Raw genomic sequence first — 22,832 nt, forward strand, 5'->3', positions numbered from 1 at the left:
AAGGTCAAAAAAGACAAAGAAGGGCATTACATAATGTTAAAGGGCTCAATTCAACAAGAAAAGCTAACTATCCTTAAAATATATGCACCTAGTACAGGAACACCCAGATTCATAAAACAAGTTCTTAGAGACCTACGAAGAGACTTAGACTTCCACACAATAATAGTGGAAGACTTTAATACCCCATTGCCAGTATTAGACAAATCATTGAGAGAGAAAGTTAGCAAATATATTCAGGACTTGAACTTACTTCTAGACCAAGTGAAGCTGATAGATACCTACAGAACTCTCCACCCAAAAACAATAGAATATACATTTTTTTGGTGCCACATGACACTTACTCTAAAATTGATCACATAATTGGAAGTAAAACACTCCTCAGCAAACACAAAAAAACTGAAATCTTTTGTCTCTCAGACCACAGTGCAATCAAATTAGAACTCAAGATTTAAAAGCCCACTCAAAACCACACAACTACATGGAAATTGAACAACCTGCTCCTGAATGACTCCTGGGTAAATAGTGAAATTAAGGCAGAAATCAAGAAGTTCTTTGAAACCAATGAAAACAAAGAGATAATGTATCAGAATCTCTGCGATGCAGCTAACGCAGTGCTAAGAGGGAAATTTATAGCACTAAATACCCACATCAAAAAGCTAGAAAGATCTCAAATCGACTCCTTAACATCACAAGTAAAAGAACTAGACAACCAAGAGCAAACAAACCCCAGAGCTAGCAGAAGACAGGAAATAACCAAGGTCAGAATGGAACTGAAGGAGATAGAGACACGAGTAACCCTTCAAAAAAATCAATGAATCCAGGAGCTTGTTTTTTGAAAAAATTAATAAAATAGACCATTAGTGAGACTAATAAAGAAGAAAAGAGAGAGGATTCAAAAAACACAGTCAGAAACCATAAGGGAGATGCCACCACTAGCCCCACAGAAGTACAAACCATCAGAGAATACTATAAATACATCTATGCAAATAAACTGAAAAATCTAGAAGAAAAGGAAAAATTCCTGGACAAACACACCCTCCCAAGACTGAACCAGGAAGAAGTTGAATCCCTGAATAGACCAGTAACAAGTTCTGAAATTGAGGCAGAAATCAAGAAGCTTACCAATGAAAAAAAGCTCAGGTCTAGGTGGATTTATCACTGTGTTCTACCAGAGGTACAAAGAGGAGCTGGTACCATTTCTTCTGAAACTATTCCAAACAATTGAAAAGGAGGGACTCCTCTCTAACTCATTTTATGAGGCCAGCATCATCTTGATACCAGAACCTGGCAGAGATACAACAATAAAAAAGAAAACTTCAGGCCAATATCTCTGATGAACATTAATGCAAAAATCCTCAATAAAATACTGGCAAACCAAATCCAGCAGCAATCAAAAAGCTTCTCCACCATGATCAAGTTTGCTTCATCCCTGGGATGCAAGGCTGGTTCAACATATGCAAATGTAATTCATCATGTAAGCAGACCTAAAGGCAAAAATCACGTGGTTACCAATAGAAGCAGAAAAGGCCTTTGATAAAATTCAACATCCTTTCATGTTAAAAACTCTCAATAAACTAGCTATTGAAGGAACATACCTCAAAATAATAAGAGCCTTTTATGACAAACCCACAGCCAATATCATACTGAATGGACAAAAGCTGGAGGCATAGCCCTTGAAAACTGGCATAAGACAAGGATGCCCTCTCACCACTTTTAGTCAATGTATTGTCAGAAGTTCTGGCCAAGGCAATCAGGAAAGAGAAAGAAATAAAGGTTATGTAAATAGGAAGAGAGGAAGTCAAATTGTGTTTGTTTGCAGATGACATGATCCTATATCTAGAAAACCCCATCATCTCAGCCCAAAAGCTTCTTAAGCTGATAAGCAACTTTAGCAAAGTCTCAGGATACAAAATCAATGTGCAGAAATCACAAGCATTCCTATACACCAACAACAGACAAGCAGAAACCGAAATCATGAATGAACTCCCATTCACAATTGCCACAAAGAGAATAAAATACCTAGGAATACAGATAACAAGGGAAGTGAAGGACCTCTTTAAGGAGAAATATAAACCACTGCTCAAGGAAATCAGAGAGGACACAAGGAGATTAAAAAACATTCCATGGTCATGGATAGGAAGAATCAATATTGTGAAAATAGTCATACTGCCCAAAGCAATTTATAGATTCAATGCTATTCCCATCAAACTACCATTGACATTCTTCACAGGATTAGAAAAAACTATTTTAAAGTTTATATGAAACCAAAAAAGACCTTGCATAGCCAAGACAATCCTGAGAGAATGAACAAAGCTGGAGCTCATGGTACCTGACTTCAAACTGTACTACAAGGCCACAGTAACCCAAACAGCATGGTACTGGTACAAAAACAGCCACATAGACCAATGGAACAAAATAGAGAACTCAGAAATAAAACTGCACATCTGCAAACATCTGATCTTCAATCAACCTGACAAAAACAAGCAGTGTGGAAAAGAGTCCCTATTTAATAAATGGTACTGGGAGAACTGGTTAGCTATATGCAGAAAATTGAAACTGGTTCCCTTTCTTACACCTTATACAACAATTAACTCAAGATAGATTAAAGACTTAAATGTAAAATCCAAAACTATAAAACCCTGGAAGAAAATCTAGGTGATACTATTCAGGACATAGGCATGGGTGAAGACTTTATGATGAAATCACCAAAAGCAATAGCAACAAAAGCAAAACATGACAAATGGGATCAAATCAAACTAAAGAGCTTCTGCACAACAAACAAAACTATCAGCAGGGTGAACAGACAACCTACGAGAGGGGAGAAGATTTTTGCAACCTGTCCATCTGACAAAGGTCTAATATCCAGAATCTATGAGGAACTTCAGCAAATTTATAAGAAAAAAAACAAACAACCCCATTAAAAAGTGGGCAAAACATATGAACAGACACTTCTCAAAAAAAAAAAAAAAGACATACATGTGGTCAAAAAACACAAAAATAGCTCATCATCACTGATCATTAGAGAAATGCAAATCAAAACTACAATAAGAAACCATCTCACGTCGGTCAGAATAGCAATTATTAAAAAGTCAGAAAACAACAGATGCTGGCAAGGTTGTGGAGAAATAGGAATGCTTTTACACTGTTGGTTGTAATGTAAATTAGTTCAACCATTGTGGAAGACAGGGTGGTGATTCCTCAAAGATTTAGAACCATAAATACCATTTGACCCAGCAATCCCATTACTGGATATATACCCAAAGGAATATAAATCATTCTATTATGAAGATTCATGCACACATATGTTCATTGCAGCAATATTCACAATAGCAAAGACATGGAATCAACCCAAATACCCATCAATGATAGACTGGATAAAGAAAATGTGGTGCATATATACCACAGAATACTATGCAACCATAAAAAGGAATGAGATCATTTCCTTTTCAGGGACATGGTTGAAGCTGGAAGCTGTTATCCTCAGCAAATTAACGCAGGAGCAGAAAACCAAAGACCTCATGTTTTCACCTATAAGTGGGAGCTGAACAGTGAGAACACATGGACACAGGGAGGGGAACAACACTTACTGGAGCCTGTTGGGGGAGGGCAGGAGTGGGAGAGCATTAGGGAAAAAAGCTGATACATGCTGGGCTTAATACCTAGCTGATAGGTTGATAGGTTTAGCAAACCACATGGCATATGTTTACCTGTGTAACAAACCTGCACTTCTTGCACATATAACTCAGAACTAAAAGCCAATAAAAAATATAAAAAATTACATAAAAAGGTAATAAAACATAAAAACCCAATAAACATAAAAATCCATTAAAAAACCAATAAAACATCAAGAAAACAATAAAAAAGAGATTGCCAAACTGTGTTTCAAAGTGGCAGTATTATTTTGCATCCCTCCCAATAACACCCCAATAACAAGTGAGAGTTCATGTTGCTCTGTATCCTCAGCAGCATTTGGTGTTGTCAGAGCTTTGGATTTTAGCCATTCAAATAGACATAATGGTATCTCAGTGTTGTCTTAATTTGAAACTCCCTAAGGATATATAATGTTTAACACCTTTTCATATGCTTATTTTCCATTCATATGTCTCTTTTTGTGAGGTATCTGTTCAGATGTTTTGCTAACTTTTTTATTGGGTTGTTTGTTTTCTTATTGTTGAATTTTGAGTTTCTTGCTTGTTTTGGATACAAATCCTCTATGTGATGTGTATTGTGCAAATATTTTCTCCTAGTCTGTGGGATTGTCTTTTCATTCTCTTAACAGTGTCTTTTGTATCACAGAAGTTTCTAATTTTAATTAAGTCTAACATCAACTTTTTCTTTCTTGGATCATTCTTTGGGTGTTGTATCTAAAAACTCATCAAGAAACCTAAAGTCACCTAGATTTTTTCACAGATCATTTTCTAGAAATTTTATAGCTTTGGATTTCACTTTCAAGTCCATGGTCATTTTTGAGTTAATTTTTGTAAAAGGTATAAGGTTAGTGCCTAGATTGATTTTTTTTTTTTTTTTTTGTATGTGGTTGTCCAGTTGTTCCAGAATTACTTGTTGAAAAGACTATCCTTTCTCCGGTGAGTTTTCTCTTTGTCAAAGATCAGCTGACTATACTTGTTTAGGTCTTGTATTAGTCTGTTCTCACATGGCTGTAAAGAACTACCTGAGACTGGGTAATTTATGAAGAAAAAAAGACTTAAGTGGCTCACAATCCTGTGGACTGTACAGGAAACATGGCTGGGAGGCGTCGTGAAACTTCTGATCATGGTGGAAGGTGAAGGTGAAGTAAGCATATCTTATCGTGGCAGAGCAGGAGAGACAGAGCCAAGACAGAAGTGATACATACTAAAAACAAACAAACAAACAAACAAGAAAACAGATTTCATGAGAACTTTATCATGAGATAGCACTAGGGGAATGGTGCTAAGCCATTAGAAAACACCCCCACGATCCAATCACCTCCCTCTAGACTTCACCTCTAACAATGGGGGATTACAGTTCAACATGAGATTTGGGTGGGGACACAGAGCCAAACCATATCAGGTCTATTTCTGGGATTTTTTTTTCTATTCTATTGATCCATTTGTCCATTCCTTCACCAATAACACACATGTCTTGATTAATATAGCTTTATAGTATGTTTTGAAGTCAGGTAGTAACTGCCCTCTACCAAAAAATACTTTCCTTTTTTCTATAATATTATGTTGGTTAGTCCGAGTTTTTTGCCTTTCTATATAAATTTTAGAATTAGCTCTCAGATATCCACAAAGCAATTTGCTGGGACCCTGATTAGGAATATGTTGAATCTATAAACAAATTGGAAAGAAATGACATCGTAACAAGATTGAATGTTCTTATCCATGAACATAAAATATCATTCCATTTATTTAGATCTTTGATTTCTTTGATCAGAATTTTGCAGTTTTCTTCATCTAGGTCTTACACATACTTTGTTAGATTTGTATCTAAGTAGTTCTTTTTGGGGATGCTGATATAAACAGTGCTAAGTTTTCAATTTCAAATTCCAGTTGTACATTGCTAGTATACAGGAAAGCAATTGACTTTTGTATATCGACAAAACATTATTTTTGACACATTCTAATGTTTAAAACAGGTAAGGACACTGCACAAGGTATAAATATTCAGAGGTTCATTGGGATCAACAAATGGAGGAGACCACCAAATTGGAGAGGTAATTTATACACACAAAACTATTAAAGAACCACAAGAACCTCCTTCCATTCATTGTCTAACTGTGTGGTGCTGACTTCAGTCCTACAAGAAATATTTAAAGTAAATTTTAGTGTGAGCAGAGGGAGGCTTTGTGGATGAAATCTAAAAAGACTAGTGCCAACCTCCAAGTCCTCCCCATGCTCAGAGAGCTAAGACTTGCAAGCTTCTCCCCAGTAGCTTCTTGACTGTGTATCTTGACTTTGTTAATGTCAATATCCTGGTTGTGACTATGTACTACAGCTTTGCAATATGTTACCATTGTGAGAAACTGACTAAACAGTACACAGCATCTCTGTATTAATTTTCACAATGGCACCTGAGTGCATCTTCAATTTTACCTCAAAATAAAAAGCTTAATTTAAAATAAAACACATTTCTCCATAAGATCCTCTGGAAAAAAAAAGGAAAAAAATACCCGCCCATATTGACATATAATTGATTGAAACGCTCAAATCAGTCAGTTCAGTCAATTTTGACACTAATACATGCATGCATGTAACCCATTCCCCTACCAGAAAATGAAACATTTCTATTGCTACAGAAAGCTTCTTCTAACCGTTTCCAGTCAACCCTCTCCAAAGAGCAATGACCACCAATCTGGTTTTCATATTCATGTGTTATATTTGCTAAAAAGTGTCTACTTCTTTGTGTCCTGGCCTCTCTCACTCAGCATGATACTTTTTATATTTGTCTATGTTGTTGTGTGCATCAGTAGTTTGGGGCTTTTTAATGCTGTGTATGTTCCATTGTATGGATGCAACGGAGTTTATTCATGCTTTTTCTTCTTGATGGATATCCAACGTGTGGCCCTTATGTCTATCACAATTCTTGTAGAAGGCTTATTGTGGACATGTGCCATTTCTCTTAGCCTGTGGCTTGCTTAGTTTCTTAACTGCATCTCTTGATGAGTTTTATAGTTTTTTTTTTTTAATAAATAGCCCTTTTTCTTTTAGTTTGTTTCAAGTAGCAGCTTCCTCTTGACTTACCTGAGGAAAATTCTCCAACTGTGTAGACGAAAGTAACGAGGCCTATGCAAGTCTTGAAGCATCCACCCTTCCTGTACTTAGAATTGTTCATTGTAGTTGAAAGGCTCTTTGAAGGAATTGCTAGGTCATAGGGTAGATGTATATTTCACTTTTTAAGAATCTGGCAGTTTTCTAAAGTGGTTGAACACTGTAGTAGTGTTCTGGTTGGTCCATATCTTTGTCTACATTTGGTATAGTCAATCTTTCTTCTTTCCTCATTCTAATGGTTGTGAAGTGGAATGTCTGTGTTTTTTTAATTCGCACTTCTCTGCTGACTAATAATGTTGGACACATTGTTATGTGCTTATTGACCATTCATATGCATTCTTTAGTGAAGTGCCTGTATAAATATTTTGCCTATTTATGTTTAACTTTTTGAGTTGTATTTTTTTGTGCATTCTGTATACAAATACTTTTTTTAGGCCTGCATTGTGAATGTTTTCTCCCAGCCTGTGGCTTGCTTAGTTTCTTAACTGCATCTCTTGATGAGTTTTATAGATTTTATTTTTTAAATAAATAGCCTGTTTTCTTTTAGTTTGTTTCAGGTAGCAGATTCCTCTTGATTTACCTGAGGAAAATTTTCCAAGTGAATAAAGGTCTATGCAAGGCTTGAAGCATCCATACTTCCTGTACTTAGAATTGTTCATTGTAGTTGAAAGGCTCTCTCTCTACCTCCTGAAAAATAAAAGAGAAGCATTGTTGATGGTTTTTCTTGGGTCTGTGCTTCATGTTTTCCATTTCATTGCATATCTGGGTCTCTATCAAGAGCTAGTCTGACTAATGGAAAGTGCTCTGGGTGTTGTTTTAAAAATTCTTTGTTTTCACAGGACATGACTGCTTTTGGAAGAATTGCTTTATGTCTGGGAAAGTAAGAATTACGGCATCTTATCGAAAAATACTGTGTCTTTGAAAATGTCCTGTCAGAAAATTGTGAAACTTTTGCAAAAAATGGAAGTTGGTTGTAGTGATCACATTCCAAGGATCTGAGAATCCTGGTAGGTGGGAACATTGCAAATCACAGTAAAATGCGGTTGCTAGCATATCCTTCTCACTTTACATTACTGATAATGTGTGGCTCCAGCCTTTGCAGGTAGTCAGTGAGGAAGCCTTTTGTCTGTTCTTGATCACTTCCTTTTGAATTTTCCAAATTGCCACTCTGAATACTCATCTCTTGCCTCATCCCAACCTAAAACACAACCCCTAACATCATAAAAAGATGCTCAGTTCAGTTTAGCAAATGGTAATTGAGTGCTTACTAAATGCCAGGAACTTAGCAAAAAGCACAATACTTGTCCATGAGAAATTGACAATCTAGGCAAAACTTTGAAATCTCCCACATAAAAATATATTTAAATATGTATCCAAACTTCTCTACTCTTATGTTTGGAAAGAGTTGTCTTTCATTTTGGGGAAAGTTGACTCTTCCACCTGCATTGTTCTTGCTCTCTTAGTCTCTTTGGGAAGCTTTTCTCCATCAATTGTCCCATTTCTTATCTATAACAGCAGGCAACTGTGGTCCATTTTCTTCCCTTTAACATACAAATTTAGCATAGAGCTTAATGTTGAGCTGCCTTATAGACTTTTCTTAATTCTTGTGTTTGGATCAAAGAAATGTAAGCAAATATAAGTATTTACCACAATCTCTCAAGAAAATGCCAAAGAGGTAAGGTTGTCAGATAAAATACAGAACACCCAGTTAAATTTGAATTTCAGGTAAACAGTGAATACTTTTTTTCATATAAATATGCCCCATATGTAGTATAAATCTGTCCCATACAATATTTGGGATATACTTATAAAAATATTCATAATTTTTCTGAAATTCAAATTTAACTGGTCATCCTGTATTTTTATTTGCTAAATTTTGCAATCCTACAAGGAAGAATGACATCCATAATGCAAGTAAAAACTCCTGAAAGTCATCATTCTCTACCCTTTTCTATCTCACTCACATAGGGCAGATGTTCCCAGAGTCTTCTTTATACCCACTCCCACCCCAAGCTCCCAAGAACAGCTAGTGCTGTCTAAACAGATTCCTCTTTGTCCAATTTTGCTCTTAAAGAGTCTGCTAGAATATCTTGATTCCACAGTAAATTTTTTTCTTTTCCCTTTTGTCCCACACCTTCCCTTTACCCATCACACCTAATTGTATTAGTTCGTTTTCACACTGCTGTAAAGAATACTACCTGAGACTTGGTAATTTATAAAGGAAAGAGGTTTAATTGACTCTCAGTTCCACATGGCTTGGGAGACCTCAGGAAACACAATCATGGCAGAAGGGGAAGCAGGAACATCTTACATGGAGGCAGGTTAGAGAGAGAGAGAGAGAACAAAGCGGGAAGGGCCCCTTATAAAACCATCAGGTCTCATGAGAACTCACTCACTATCGTGAGAACAGCACAGGGGAAACCATCCCCATGATCCAATCACCTCCCACCTGGTCCCTTCCTCAACACATGGGGATTATGGGGATTACAATTCGAGAGGAGATTTGGGTGGGGACACAGAGCCAAACCATATCACTAATGAAACCACAGAGGTGGTCTTGGATCTTCAGCTCTTGTGATCTCCTTCTTCTGAGAGGGCAGGGGAAGGAGTCACATTGTGAATACACATTGTCCATTGCTTTTCCCTGTCAGAGTAGGGTAAAGTCATGCTTAACAGGATTCTTCAACTTGGCTTCCTCTAACATCACCTATATCATGACTTAACTTTACTGCCAAACTCTGGGAAAGGGTGTGTTCTTCTCTAGTGTGTTCTATGATGCACTGCAGCCTAGATTTTTCCCTCAGTACTCTACTAAAGCAACTTCTGCTAAGATTACTTATTCCCCCAGATTGCCTCCAGGTTCTTCCTTGAAATCCTCCTCCTCCTCTAACTTGTGACAAGGGCCATCAGTTACTGGTGATGTAAGTGTCCTACCCAAGACAAGGCGGGTGGCTGGGGGCAGTAGTCAGTCCATCCTCTGCTCTCCAGCCTATGATCACTGTCCTAGGTTATGAAGTCCCTAATAAATAACTCCCCTCACCTCACCTAAGTCCTGAAAAAATGAAGATAAAGTCAAATAAATCAGGCAGACAGAGAATAAAAATATATATTGCATAATGATAGGTTGGAGGCTGGGGATTAGGCATGAGCCAATAATAGGTTTTCTAATTCTTTGACTTACAACCTAGTCACAGGGATTACTGGAGTTTCAAAATCAGGCTTGGCCCTAGGAAAACCTAGGGCAGAAGGAATAGATGAGAATCCATACTTCCTTTGGACGCTTGGCTCCCTATGAAAACAAAACAACAAAACAAAACAAAACTTGAGGGCATTTCCTCTCCAAACCCATCAACATAGGTTAGATGTGTTAGATGCCTTTGTTAGTCACTTCATATTCTGCCACCCTACCTCTTAATCTAGCTGTTGCTGAGGCCACCAGTTCTGCATAGGTTTTAAATAACTTTGTGCATTGCAATCTGGCAGCACTTCCTCTCACACCTTTCTTCCAGCTCCAGGGCTTTGTGATGATGCTTTGGTGTGAATGTGCATACTTGACACTCAAGTGCGATCTGAGTTAACACCCATGGGACCTTCCTTGACCAATGGGGATACAAGCCTGTAGATATATGCTTCCTCTCTTCTTCCTCTGGGTGGATAGCTCTGAGGCACATTTTGTAAGATTCCTCCAAAAGTCCACGGATTCAGGTACCAGTGGCCAATTTTGTAAGAATTGTATTAACTTTCTTTCCATCTCTGTTCCACCCCTCTTTCTCTTCTGCTTTTATTCCCTGACACCACTTCCTAAATAAACTACATGCATGTGAGCCTTTATCTAGGACTCTGCTTTCAGGGAATCCAGGCTAAGACATTGGGGAGCAGGAGTAAATTTGAGGATAAAGAGAGGCAAAGAGTGTTATGCTAATAGATGTCCTTCCAACTGGAAGGAAAAATCAGAAATAAGTATTTCCTCTCCGACAGGGAAAATAACAGGAATACAATCTAGATCAAAGGCATAAAAAGACCTTCTTTGATGACCCCAATGCTTAGACAGAAAAAAAAGAAAAGCTAAGAAATTCAACCCCCTTTTTACGGAATCTAAAGAGAGATGAAAACAAAGTCGAAAGGTAGAAGATCAGCCCTAATAGTAGATATGAGTTTTTAAGCCCTGAAAGCCCCCAGCTGGAATTGACTCATGTCAGAAAACATGTGCTCTGAGCAGAAAAAGATGGGACAGATTTGAGATCCCTTTTAGTTCTGTATAATTGGTTGTGTACAGTTATTTTACCTTGTGAGCAAAATGGGTATTAGGACTATAATTTTAGAACCATGTTTTCTGGTTCTCTTGTCTTATAGAATGGTTTAGTTTGAACTAAGAGAAGAAATATTGTGCACTGAAAATGAAGAGAAAATCACTGGCCATAAAGGAATTTCTTCTATCTTAAGTGCGGTGCAGTCTGCCATCATTGGTTGGCAGGGGTATCAACCTGGGGAGGCTGGGCTGTGGATTGCATGGTCAAGACTGGTCTTTGGGAAGCTGGGCTTTTCTCATAATACTGATTCTGCCTACTACACACCCCAAACATGATCTGTCTCTAACTCTCATTCCTACCTCTAATGTGTAATTTTTCTTCCCCACTCCTGAATCATGATTCAGCCTCTGCATTCACTTTAGGCAGGGCTGGCTTGTTGCTCCCACCAAGCTTTTAAACTGAAACCACAGAATAACTCTTGCTTGAGTTACTACTAACTCGATAACTCTTGTGTTTTTTTATGGGACAGGATTTACCTGCTAGTAGATTGCTGAAGCTCCACATAAAAACATATGCTCCATGCAAGAGAGCCCAGAAGATCTTGGGATGAGTGTTCCTCAGGCCAGGAAGCATCTGCCACAGCTGGGATCTTTCCTATTGAGTAGCTTTGCACCATGTGCACTGACACTGGAGATCCCTGGAATTTTGCGTATGGCACTGCCAACTTGTTGGGTTGATGGCAATCTCTTTGACAGACAGCTTGTTTTTCTTGAATAGAGGCCAGGCTTGTCAATGTTTTCCCTTAGTAAAACAGAAAGAGGTTAAGAACTGGGTGCAGGGCCTGGCATCGTGGTTCACGCCTGTAATCCCAGCACTTTGGGAGGCTGAGGTGGGTGGATCACGAGGTCAGGAGTTCGAGACCAGCCTGACCAACATGATGAAACCCTGTCTCCACTAAAAATACAAAAATTAGCTGGGTGTGGTGGTGTGTGCCTATAATCCCAGCTACTCAGGAGGCTGAGGCAGGAGAATTGATTAAACCCAGGAGGCGGAAGTTGCATTGAGCCAAGATCACACCACTGCACTCCAGCCTGTGAGACTCCATCTCAAAACAAATAAATAAATAAATAAATAAATAAATAAATAAATAGAAAAAGAACTGGGCGCTTCTCTGAAAAGCACTGGTCATCTTGAGAGTCTCTGGGGATCTCATTAAAAATTTTATTTTCATTTTTTAATTTTTTAAATAGAGATCAAGATCTCACTATGTTGCCCAGGCTGCCCTCAAACTCCTAGCCTCAAGTAACCCTCCCACCTTGGCCTTCCAAAGTGCTGGGATTACAGGAATGAGCCACCATGCTGGGCTCTGCGGATTTAAAGAAGCTCTCGATGGACTTAATTTTCAGGGCTGTACTTGCCAACCAGCAGGTGAAGAGCTGAATCACTAAGGACACAAATGAAAAGGGAGGGGCAAAATATGAAGGCTTTATATTTCCTTTTGAGGGACGCAGCTCCAGTCTAACTTGCCACACCTTGAACTTCACCACTGGAAAGCAACAAAGGTAAGAGAAATGTTTCTGTACTTTATTATCTCAGCTGTGCTTGTTGTCAAATGGGACAATAAATAAGAGTAAATCGTGGCATTTGGACAGGTTGCATAATGAACCAAATGAAGGGGCAACTTATTATTTAATTAGTATGACTTTTGCTGACCCCTTGAGAAATACATTAGCATACTTGGATGCCATTGATAGTGTGCATTTGAAAATCTTTGAGGCAGGCTGACTTGATTTCAGATCTTTGTTTAGTAAAATGGAACTCTATTGATATTTTCTACTTACTAATCTTCATTCAAAATACAAGCTAGTTATGCATGCTGTGGCCTCGGTGTATTGAAACACTTCTTAGCTCCTTAGAAGATCTTAACTTACTATGCTAGCCTTATTAATCACTATGTGTTGGAGAAAATTTCTTTCTTTTCCTGCTTCTCAGTTTCCTCTTATAGCTTTAAAATTAGTCTCCTAAGTAATATGTGTATTCTGTACATGCAGGTAAAATAACACGGTTTATGTTTATGTGAACATTGTGAAATTCCTACTACTTTTAGGAATGAGCATATGTGAAATTCACAAAGTTGTAGGGCAGAGAGTGAGAGTAATAGAGTAGCTCTGATTTAGGGAAGGAGAAGTAGGTGCTAGATAAGTGGTCAAGAGAGAAGAGTCTTGTGAAAGGGGAAGAATGTACATAGGGTATGGGACAGATTGTAAGATGCTGGGTCTTAGCCACCCTTGGAGATGTATTTCCCCCAAAAGGACAGAACCAGACCCTCCATCTGTTGCAGTCCTTTAGTGTCAGTATCCCTTCAGATAAGATGTGTTCCCTTCCAAGCATATCCCAAATAGAGTTGTCTCTTCTGGAAATCCCTCTTAACCTCGAAGGGCTACTGTGACGGATATCCTTCTTTTCTTCGTTTCTGTCATAACAACTTCCAGATGACACACCTCATTTGCTTGAAGAAGATTTCTTTTTTCCAAGACACAGCCAACTTTCCCTTACCACATGAGTGGGCTGTTTTGGGGATCCATATAGATCTTTGATAAAATTCTGGGTGACTTGGGACTTTTGCCTTCCAAGAGTTCTGCTTCCCTGAAATGGACTAGGCAGCATTAATTAGACTTGAAGTTGTAAAATATCCAGAATATTGGTTTCCCTAACAAGTACTGATTCCTGGGTGAATGTGGAAGACAGACAATTTCACAGATGAATTTTCTCTGCCCTTAAAGAATGTTCAATGTAGTGAGGAAGACCAACATATTAAATGAACCAAAATCTGTAAATCCATCCATACACACCTCTGCACATGCAAAGACAATCACCCAGATGTAGAGGGTATTGTCAATAAAACTAGTTAAATATATGATTAACATAGAAACTCCATTGTGAAAGATCTCTGCAAACAGCTAGAAAGGTAGAATTTTTGAAAATGAATGAGGAAAGCCCATTCACTTTGGCACTACATTAATAATATAGTTAAAACTCTGTCTTGCCAATAAACAAAGTTCGTTTGATATTTAGCATGTCTATTGGCAAGACAGAGTTTTAATATTATTGATTAGAATTTGAATTATTCTAATTCAAACTATCATTAATACAAAGTTCATTTGAATTAATTACAATTATGTATTGCCAATGATTTCTGAGAAAAACCTGTACCTGAAGAATTCTTTCTTGGTACTATGAGCTCAATGTTTGAAGAGCTGTAAGATCCAACTGTGAAGTGAGGCGAACATCATCACTCACCCTGCAGGACTCAAGATTCTGAATAATACATGTATAGTACCTGGCACATACATGAACCCTGTAAGTTAGCCATTTCCTTTACAAAGAAATTCTTACACAGCTGTGTAAGGGAGTAGGTGTGCTGATGTTCATCATGGCACTGTTTGTGGTGGCATGAAGAAGGAAACCATTTCGGCATCTGTCATTGGCAAATGAATGTGCAAATGAATACGGGGAAGCAGAAGAATGCAGCAATTAGAAGGTACAGACTATATTCCCAGAATAACATGGATGAATCTTAAAAATATAGTGCTAAGTGAAAAGTATGTGAAAACTTGTATTTTTTTGTTTTGCTTTGTTTTGTTTTGAGACAGGGTCTTACTCTGTTTCCCAGGCTGGACTACAGTGGTGCAATCACTGCTCACAGCAGCCTTGACCTTCTGGGATGAAGCAATCCTCCCACCTTAGCCTCCTGAGTAGCTGGGACTGCAGGCGTGTGCCACTGTGACTGGCTATTTGTTTGATTTTTTTGTAGAGATGGGGTTTTCGCCACGTTGCCCAGACTGGCTTCAAACTCCTGGGCTCAAGGGATCCAACTGCCTCAGCCTCCCAAAGCTTATTTAAGTATTATCTAACATAACTTCATTTATGAAAATTTAAAAATGCATAAGATAAAGAAATCAATGTTTTACAGGAGCACATATAAATAAAAGAATATGCTTTAAACAAATTATAAGTGGTGTCTACGGTGGTAGAGAAGAAAGGAAATGAACTGGGTCAAAGGCCGTAAGTAAAGAAGAGTATGGCCTTGTAATCCAGTGATGGCTTAAGCCAAGAACCAGAGCATGTGATGACCTCAACCTTGTATACTTGTGGTTATAAAAGAAGAAACAAACAAATAAACAGACTAATAAAAGTGTCTGGCACACAATAAGTGGCCTATCAGTGTATTCCAAACTATTTTCTTAGGTGCTCTAGTAACTGCAGGGCTACAATAGTTATGATATGTGAATAGGCGATTTTATAACAACAACATGACATAAATTTAAGATAAATAAATTTACATTACATTCCAGAATACAATCCACCAGCTTACTTAATTCACTAAAATGCAGGACAGTGTGAAGAGCAACTGACCTGGATGTACTTCACGATTGGAAGTGCTTTCATTATTAAAGTAACTAAACAAAGGGCTGTCAAAGGCAGTGTTATTACCATACGTAATACAGAGAGCTGTATTAAAATCACCTTGAAGGAAAACATCCTGTCAAAGATACATAATTGTATTTTAGCAAAATAAGATGAGTAAAACCCTTCTGTTATATTTTTTAAAAACTGTCAAGAGCAAAGAAAAGTGTAGTCCAGGCTTGGTGCTGTGTAACTGCTGGGTCCTATTACACTGTGCTGGGCTGTCTGAGAACTGGAATGCACAGCATCTATTCCTAATGATTATTTTAGGGCAACTGGTTTTGATTACAGGATTTGTGCATTTTCCTATATAAATGTCATGAGCCATTATTTTGAAAGTCCACAAGTGATATATATTCCCTTTTGGTCTCTCTCTGCCTGATGAAGGATTAAAAGCATGACATAAATGCCTAAATTGATGACAAACAAGGACATATCCCAGAGAACACATCTCCAGAAAGCTCAGCTCAGATATGTACTGACTGGAAATAAGATACATCGGTAACTAGGATAAATATGTATTGGCAGGGATATGTATTGGCCTTTGTCACAGTGTCCTACAGCATATATGCTTAGACTTGGATTCTAAAAGAGGGCAAAGCTGTAATCTGGAAGATGTGAGGTAAAAGAATCAAATATTTCTGTATCCCAGGTGGACTAAACAAGGGAATAATGTAACTATGCTACAGAAAGGTGAATGTGGAGTAAGTGGGCTAATTGGCCCTAGTGAACAAGGGTGTATAGAAAAACCCTTGAAGTGAGTTAGAATTCTTTCAGTTGCAAGTAACGAAAGACTCAACTAAAATGGCTTAAATAATAAGAAAAAAATATTATTTCACATGAAAAGAAATCTCAAGCTAGGGCAGATCCAGGATTGGGTAATCAATACACTCAATGGTGTGTTACTCGAGGACGCACGTTCTGTCCGTCCTTCCTTTCTGAAATCCTGGCTTATCCTCTTAGACTAGCTACCTCATGGACACAAAATAGCAGCTGCAGTAGTAGACACATGCAGATAACCCAACTGTGAGAGGAAGAAGAGGGCTGGTTTCCTCTTGTGGGTCTCTTCTTATAGGAAGCCTTTTCTAGAAGCCCTCCAGCAACCTCTCCTGTCTTTCTTGTAAGAATTATGGCACTTTCTGACTCCTACACTAGAAACTTGGGACATAGAATTTCCTCAATTGGCTTAGACTAATCCAGGCTTCCTCTTGGGGCCTGAGAAGGGTGAAGCCTCCTCTGAAGCACATGGCTGCATGAAATCTGCATCAAAGCAAGTTCTCTTAGCACAAAACAAGGGAGTGAACGGGAAGGGCTGAATGGTGGGCAATCAACTTTTTTTTAATATGCTGTCTGGGGAGAGAGAAGAAGAGAAGGAGAGAGATTTAGAAATTGATTATCAGAAAGGTGATATGAACTTCTGACTAGGTGACATGAAGACCCAACTCCATCATGAGCTATGTGGGGTGTGATCTCTGATTTCTCATCAAGGGGCATGCAAGGCTTCTAAGGCCACAGTCCTGCCTATCTTCAACCCCACTGCCCACCACTTTTGGACTCTTATTTCATGCATTTATAATATAAAATTTATCTTTCAGGTGTTTGAGTCTCTGCTCATGCTATTCCTTCTGACAGGAGTGCTCTTCTTACATGTATATACCTAGGTGATGCTTATTTCATTCTTCTAGAAGCAGCAGGGATATTCTCTCCTCCAGGAAGGCTAACTATAATTCTCAGTTTGGGTTTGTATCTCTCCTCTCTACTTGATTATGTGCAGACTAGCATATCACATAGTACTTATTGGATTGAAATTCTCTTCTTCATTTCTTCCTTCCACAAACATGTACTGGGTCACTACTGTATGGATAGAGCTTGTCTAGATGCTGGAATAAAACATAAAAACAAAACAAAGTCCTTGGTGTAATGTACTATAGAGGGAAGGGAATCAGATAATAAATATATATGTAGTAAGCCAGGTGGTGGTATGTGCTATGGTAATGGAATGGAGGCATGTTGGCTGAGATTTCAAACAGAATTAATGGTCAGGGAGAACCTTAGTAATGAGATGCTATCAGAACAGAGATGATTAAATTGCTGGAATGAGACATTCAAATATCTTCAGGAAGAACTTCATGGAAGAGGAATAGAAAGTGCAAATGCCCTGAGGTTGAACGTACTTGTTATGTTGAAGGTATGCAAGGAGGTTACATGGCTAAATTGGAGTGAGCTTGTGGGAGAGTGGTAGGAGATGAAGTCTGACAGGTGGCCAGGGCCAGATCACAGAGGGCCTTGTTGGTCACAGTAAGGACTTTGGCTTCTTCTCTGAGTAAAAGGGAAGACAGTGGAGTTTTTGAGCAGAGGAGTACCTAACTAACTGATATTTTAAAAATACTAATCTATCAAAGATATTACGGAGGAGGATAAAGACTGGAGTAGAAAAAAGATAGGAGATTATTTCAGTAATTCAGGAGCACCGTTCATGCTGTTAAAACTGGGGAGCATGAGAAATGTGCAGATGGGGAATATTTCCAAAGATGGGGAAAACAGGATTTTTTCAATGATTGAATAAGAATGAGAATAAGAATAAGAATAAGAATGAGAAAGTACTTAAGGATGATCGCAAGGTTTTTAGTTTGAGAAAGAATGGAAGAATGGAATTGCCATTTACAGAGGTAAAGAAGGCTGTGAGGGACACAGGCTGGAGAGAGGAGGTAGAAAACCAAGCATTTGCTTTTGGACATGTTAAGTTTGAGATATATATTAGACATCCAAGTGGGGATGTTGAGTAAGCAGTTGGATATGTGGGTTTGGAATTCAAGGACAGCGTAAATGCAGGAGCTAATAGCATATTAGTGACATTGGAGGAATGAGATTGGATGAGATCACCCAGGGTATGACTGTTCATGGAGAAGAGGCTCAAGATCTGAATTCTGTTTTATTGTGATGTCTAGAGGTTGAGAATTGAGAACGATTCTGCAAAAGAAACTGAGGAGGAGCAGTCAAGGAGGCAGGCTGTGAACCAAGAGAGAATGATGACTCAGAAGTTAAAGGAAGGAAGTGTTTGATGGCAATGAGGCTCCTGAAGAATGAAGTCTCCCTTAGAGCAGAAACTATTCTTGATTGTTTTTATATCCATAGCCCTCTACAGTTAGCAGTGCTCAAACAATGTTTGCGGAACTTAATAGAATGAACTCTTCTTTCCTGACCTATTCTTGTCCTAAGAAAACACATATTCCAGCATCATCTTTTCTTCTCTTGGATTTTCCTTTTCCATTTCTATTTTCATAAACATGATGGCTGTGGCCTCCAGGCTGAGATCTCTGACCACTTTCTTATGGCAGGCCCTACTTGTTAGTATTGTCTAACTTTCATGGAGGGATACAGGGAATGAGGTCCCACTGAGGAGATAAAAATGTGCTGGAAGGCCGGGCGCGGTGGCTCACGCCTGTAATCCCAGCACTTTGGGAGGCCGAGGCGGGTGGATCACAAGGTCAGGAGATCGAGACCATCCTGGCTAACACGGTGAAACCCCGCCTCTACTAAAAAATACAAAAATTAGCCCGGCATGGTGGCAGGCACCTGTAGTCCCAGCTACTCGGGAGGCTGAGGCAGGAGAATGGCGTGAACCCTGGAGGCGGAGCTTGTAGTGAGCTGAGATTGCACTACTGTACTCCAGCCTGGGCGACAGAGCGAGACTCTGTCTCAAAAAATAAAAAATAAAATAAAATAAAAATAAAAAATGTGCTGGAAATTTTGTGAGTGCTGTCAACTTGTTTGTGCAAAAATGACTGAGATGGAGATGTTCTCCTCCTGTGACACTGCAAAAGTGGGTAGTCTAGTGGGAAAATATCTCGACTGGCTGATTTTGTGTAGCTCAAGATTTTTTTCTGCACAAATGCCAGGATGAAGAATGTCTCAAAGCATGGAAATTCAGAATACAAAGATTCAATTCCTTTTAATCTTTTGCTCCAGAACAATTATAGATTATTTAAAAATTTACACAAATTATAGTAAGATAGATTTTAACCACTGGCTGAAGGAATAGTAAATCTTCTGTTCATTGGAATGTAAAACTAATGTGAATTCCCCTCTCTAGCATTTACTAGTTTCTCAGAAATTGTGATAAGCGTATGTAATTTTTCATGAAGCAGTGTGCCCTGATACTTAAACTCGTGAAATACAATAACTGAATTCCAGATACTATCTGTAACTTCAAGTGATGTTCTGAGAATTTTTTCCCTTCTGTCCTCAGGCAGTCGGCATAAAAATGGGTTCTCTCAGCACAGCTAACGTTGAATTTTGCCTTGATGTGTTCAAAGAGCTGAACAGCAACAACATAGGAGATAACATCTTCTTTTCTCCACTGAGTCTGCTTTATGCTTTAAGCATGGTCTTCCTTGGTGCCAGGGGAAAGACTGCAGAGCAATTGGAGAAGGTATGGAATTCCCCACAGATTTGTTCAGGACCCAGAAGTCTTTCATGTGCCCGCTCTGGGTCTGCAAAATTAATTCTATCTTTATACCAATAAAATTGCCATCTTGAGAGAGAAAAAACACATTGAATAAATCATATTTCTTAAAAATTGATAATGATTTGATTAATGGAGTATGCTGTAATGCAAACAATGTAATACAAGCAGCGCGTGGTCTCTTTTTTACTATCAGTGGTATCACAAATAAATCTCTGCAGTTTACTTTTAGAGTCCCTTCATTCAGTGATTTAAATGTGACAAAGGTACTATTACTGTCCTCTAGAAGGTTAAATTTATAATAAACATAATGCTATTTTAGACATTACCAAGTTAAAAAAATTTTCATGATTATATTTGAACTTCATAACAGTTAGGAATTGTTATCCACACTTTACAGATTGAAAACTGAGACTCAGAAAGGAAAGGTGACTTTTCAGATTATATAGGCTAACATTAGAGATTTTCTCATTACATATATTTTCATTGCAGTGGAAAGTCTAGAAGAATATCACTTAACAACTCTTAGGATACTTGCAAATCTTATTATTGTTTGTGCTGGGAAACAATGTAAGGTCTTACACAGCCCCAGATGGGTACTGTCTTAGTTAACAGCCTAAGCACTGTAGGGACAGAAGGGTCTAGGGGATAAGAGATTAGTCCCTGGAGCCTGACAATGGTCTGAGGCAAGCTGTGTGATCTCTCTTAAACTTGTAGTTTCCCTAACAAAATGAGGGTAACAGTATCTACTCATAAAGTTGTTGGGAAGGTTAAATAAGATATGTAAAGACTTAGTTCAGGACTTGGAACACAACATCATTAAACGTTAGCTATCACTATTGATCTTGATCTAAAATAGAAAAATAGATACTTAACAACTGTCAACCTTTATAGACTGTACATTGCTTCTGATGCCAAAAGATCCTTTTTTTCCTTTCTAGGTGCTTCATTTTAGTCATACTGTAGACCCATTAAAACCAGGGTTCAAGGACTCACCTAAGGTATGATAATATTGCTGAGTTGTCAAATGCTCTTTAACCTAAGAGAAGGATGAAATAATAGTCTGGGTGTTGAGTAGAAGAGCTCCTTCTTTTGCCCATGAGGGAACCAGCTATGTGTCCCCCTTTAACCTTCCTGATGATAACTACAGCCTGTAGAGTTTAATATAATAATGATAATAACAATAGTAAAGTTTCTTAGATTTTATTACCTGATTTATTTCCATCTTTACTCAAACTTTTTTGTTCCTTTATGGACTGTGCCCTATGTTGAGTTTGCCAGTCTTGTCTATGTGGTGTTAGACTTTTCTGTCTAGAATGAGGACTGAGAAAGGACCCTGATGTTTGGCCATATAATTGTGTACTGGGAAAACATGGTCTGATATTGCCCAATCCACATGCTCTGGGACTATGGTCTCTAGTTTTTTTCCAGTAGAAGGATTCATTTTGACATCAAAATTATATAGAACTCCTACATGAAAATAGTTCTGTTTGATTATGATTGGTTGAGAAAATACATAAATGCATATAGACTCACAGAACACCAGCTTCACGGAACCCAACTTACTACTAAAAGTTCAAAGTCCATAGTTTAGGAACCATTTGCTTTAGGGAATGCTTTGGGGAATATAGGAATATTGCCTATAATGTCCATAAATTCTTAGCCATCTTTCAAATGCAACAAAGCTGCAGCTTAGCAGAATTGCTACCACTGAGAAGCAAATTAGTGTCTGAAGTCAGCTCAGTGAAGGGCTGAGGTATTTGATTAAATGACCACATGAAAAATGGAGACGTGGAAAAAGGGTGAAAAAGAAGAGAAATGATTCTGTAAGTACAAAGGCAGCAATAACACTGGAATTATTGCCCTGAATACCCCACTAGGATCTCTTTATTTATGAAAACTGCCTTTGAATTAAATCATTAGGACCAACAAGTACACATATATTATGCAGTAACTTACAATTCTGCACACAGACTGCAACTAAAGTTACAGAGTGGTGAAATTAATGTGCTAGTGAAAATCCAAGGAAGAAAATGCTTTAAACTAATTTCCTTGTATTCACAGCCCTTTTATTCAGAGGCAAACACCTTGCTCTCTAGATAGTTATCATTCTCCAATGGCAAAAATAAAGCAATTTAATACACCATTCTTTGTTTACTGATGCTTCAGTGCAGCCAAGCTGGAAGAATTCATTCCGAGTTTGGTGTCTTATTCTCTCAAATCAACCAGCCAGACTCTAACTGTACCCTCAGCATTGCCAACAGGCTCTATGGGACAAAGACGATGGCATTTCATCAGGTAAGTCCATTTGGAAGAGTGGTCAACAACTTTCTTGGCATCCTCTGAATTTCATACCACAAAATTGATGAAGAATGAGAACAGTCACATGACATTTATCATTAAGAGATTGACTTTGTGCTGATTTACAGTTTCAGTGAAATGGATTTATTGAAACTCTCATGTAAAGTTCCAAAATATCACATAAAAATGACTTCTTCAAGATCCCTAATGCTAAGAACCAAGGTCAGGGATGAAGCACAAAACAAAGTAGGTAAGAATCATCCTGTGGACCAGAAGGAAAACAAAATCAATTTTTCATATCTTTTTCAGAGGTTCTTAATAGTGGAGTATCAAGAAGTAGTTGAAATTACATTGGACTGTGAGCCAAGAGACAGGAGTTCTGTTTCCATTTAGAATATTTAACTTTGGGCAAGTCACCTCTATCTTTAAAATGAGAGGATTAGGCTTAGTTCTTTGTAGCTCCAATATTCTACCACCATTTATGCCCTTTCCCAACACTATGGTCCTATGCAGTTTTATTGAGTATTTACTCTGTGCCAGTCATTCTGCTTAGCTCATTACAGGCATTATCTCCTATAATCCTCACGTTGTGCT

General features: G+C 38.2%; 1 protein-coding gene across 3 annotated transcripts in view; it reads left to right on the plus strand.

The window, feature by feature from the left end:
• Nucleotides 1–22,832, plus strand: part of SERPINB11 (serpin family B member 11) — a 40,539-nt gene that overhangs the window by 7,041 nt on the left and 10,666 nt on the right. The window contains exons 2-6 of one of the 3 annotated variants that reach the window (XM_063717036.1): nt 7,595–7,762; nt 12,412–12,567; nt 19,722–19,904; nt 20,879–20,938; nt 22,107–22,235. In XM_063717036.1, coding sequence (XP_063573106.1) covers nt 19,737–19,904; nt 20,879–20,938; nt 22,107–22,235 — 357 coding nt within the window. In that variant the 5' untranslated portion in view covers nt 7,595–7,762; nt 12,412–12,567; nt 19,722–19,736. The remainder of the gene's footprint in view (nt 1–7,594; nt 7,763–12,411; nt 12,568–19,721; nt 19,905–20,878; nt 20,939–22,106; nt 22,236–22,832) is intronic. The other 2 variants (XM_002828286.4, XM_063717037.1) reach the window with 2 other exon arrangements.

The sequence above is a fragment of the Pongo abelii genome, chromosome 17, assembly GCF_028885655.2.
Source record: "Pongo abelii isolate AG06213 chromosome 17, NHGRI_mPonAbe1-v2.0_pri, whole genome shotgun sequence".
Taxonomy (NCBI): Eukaryota; Metazoa; Chordata; class Mammalia; order Primates; family Hominidae; genus Pongo; species Pongo abelii.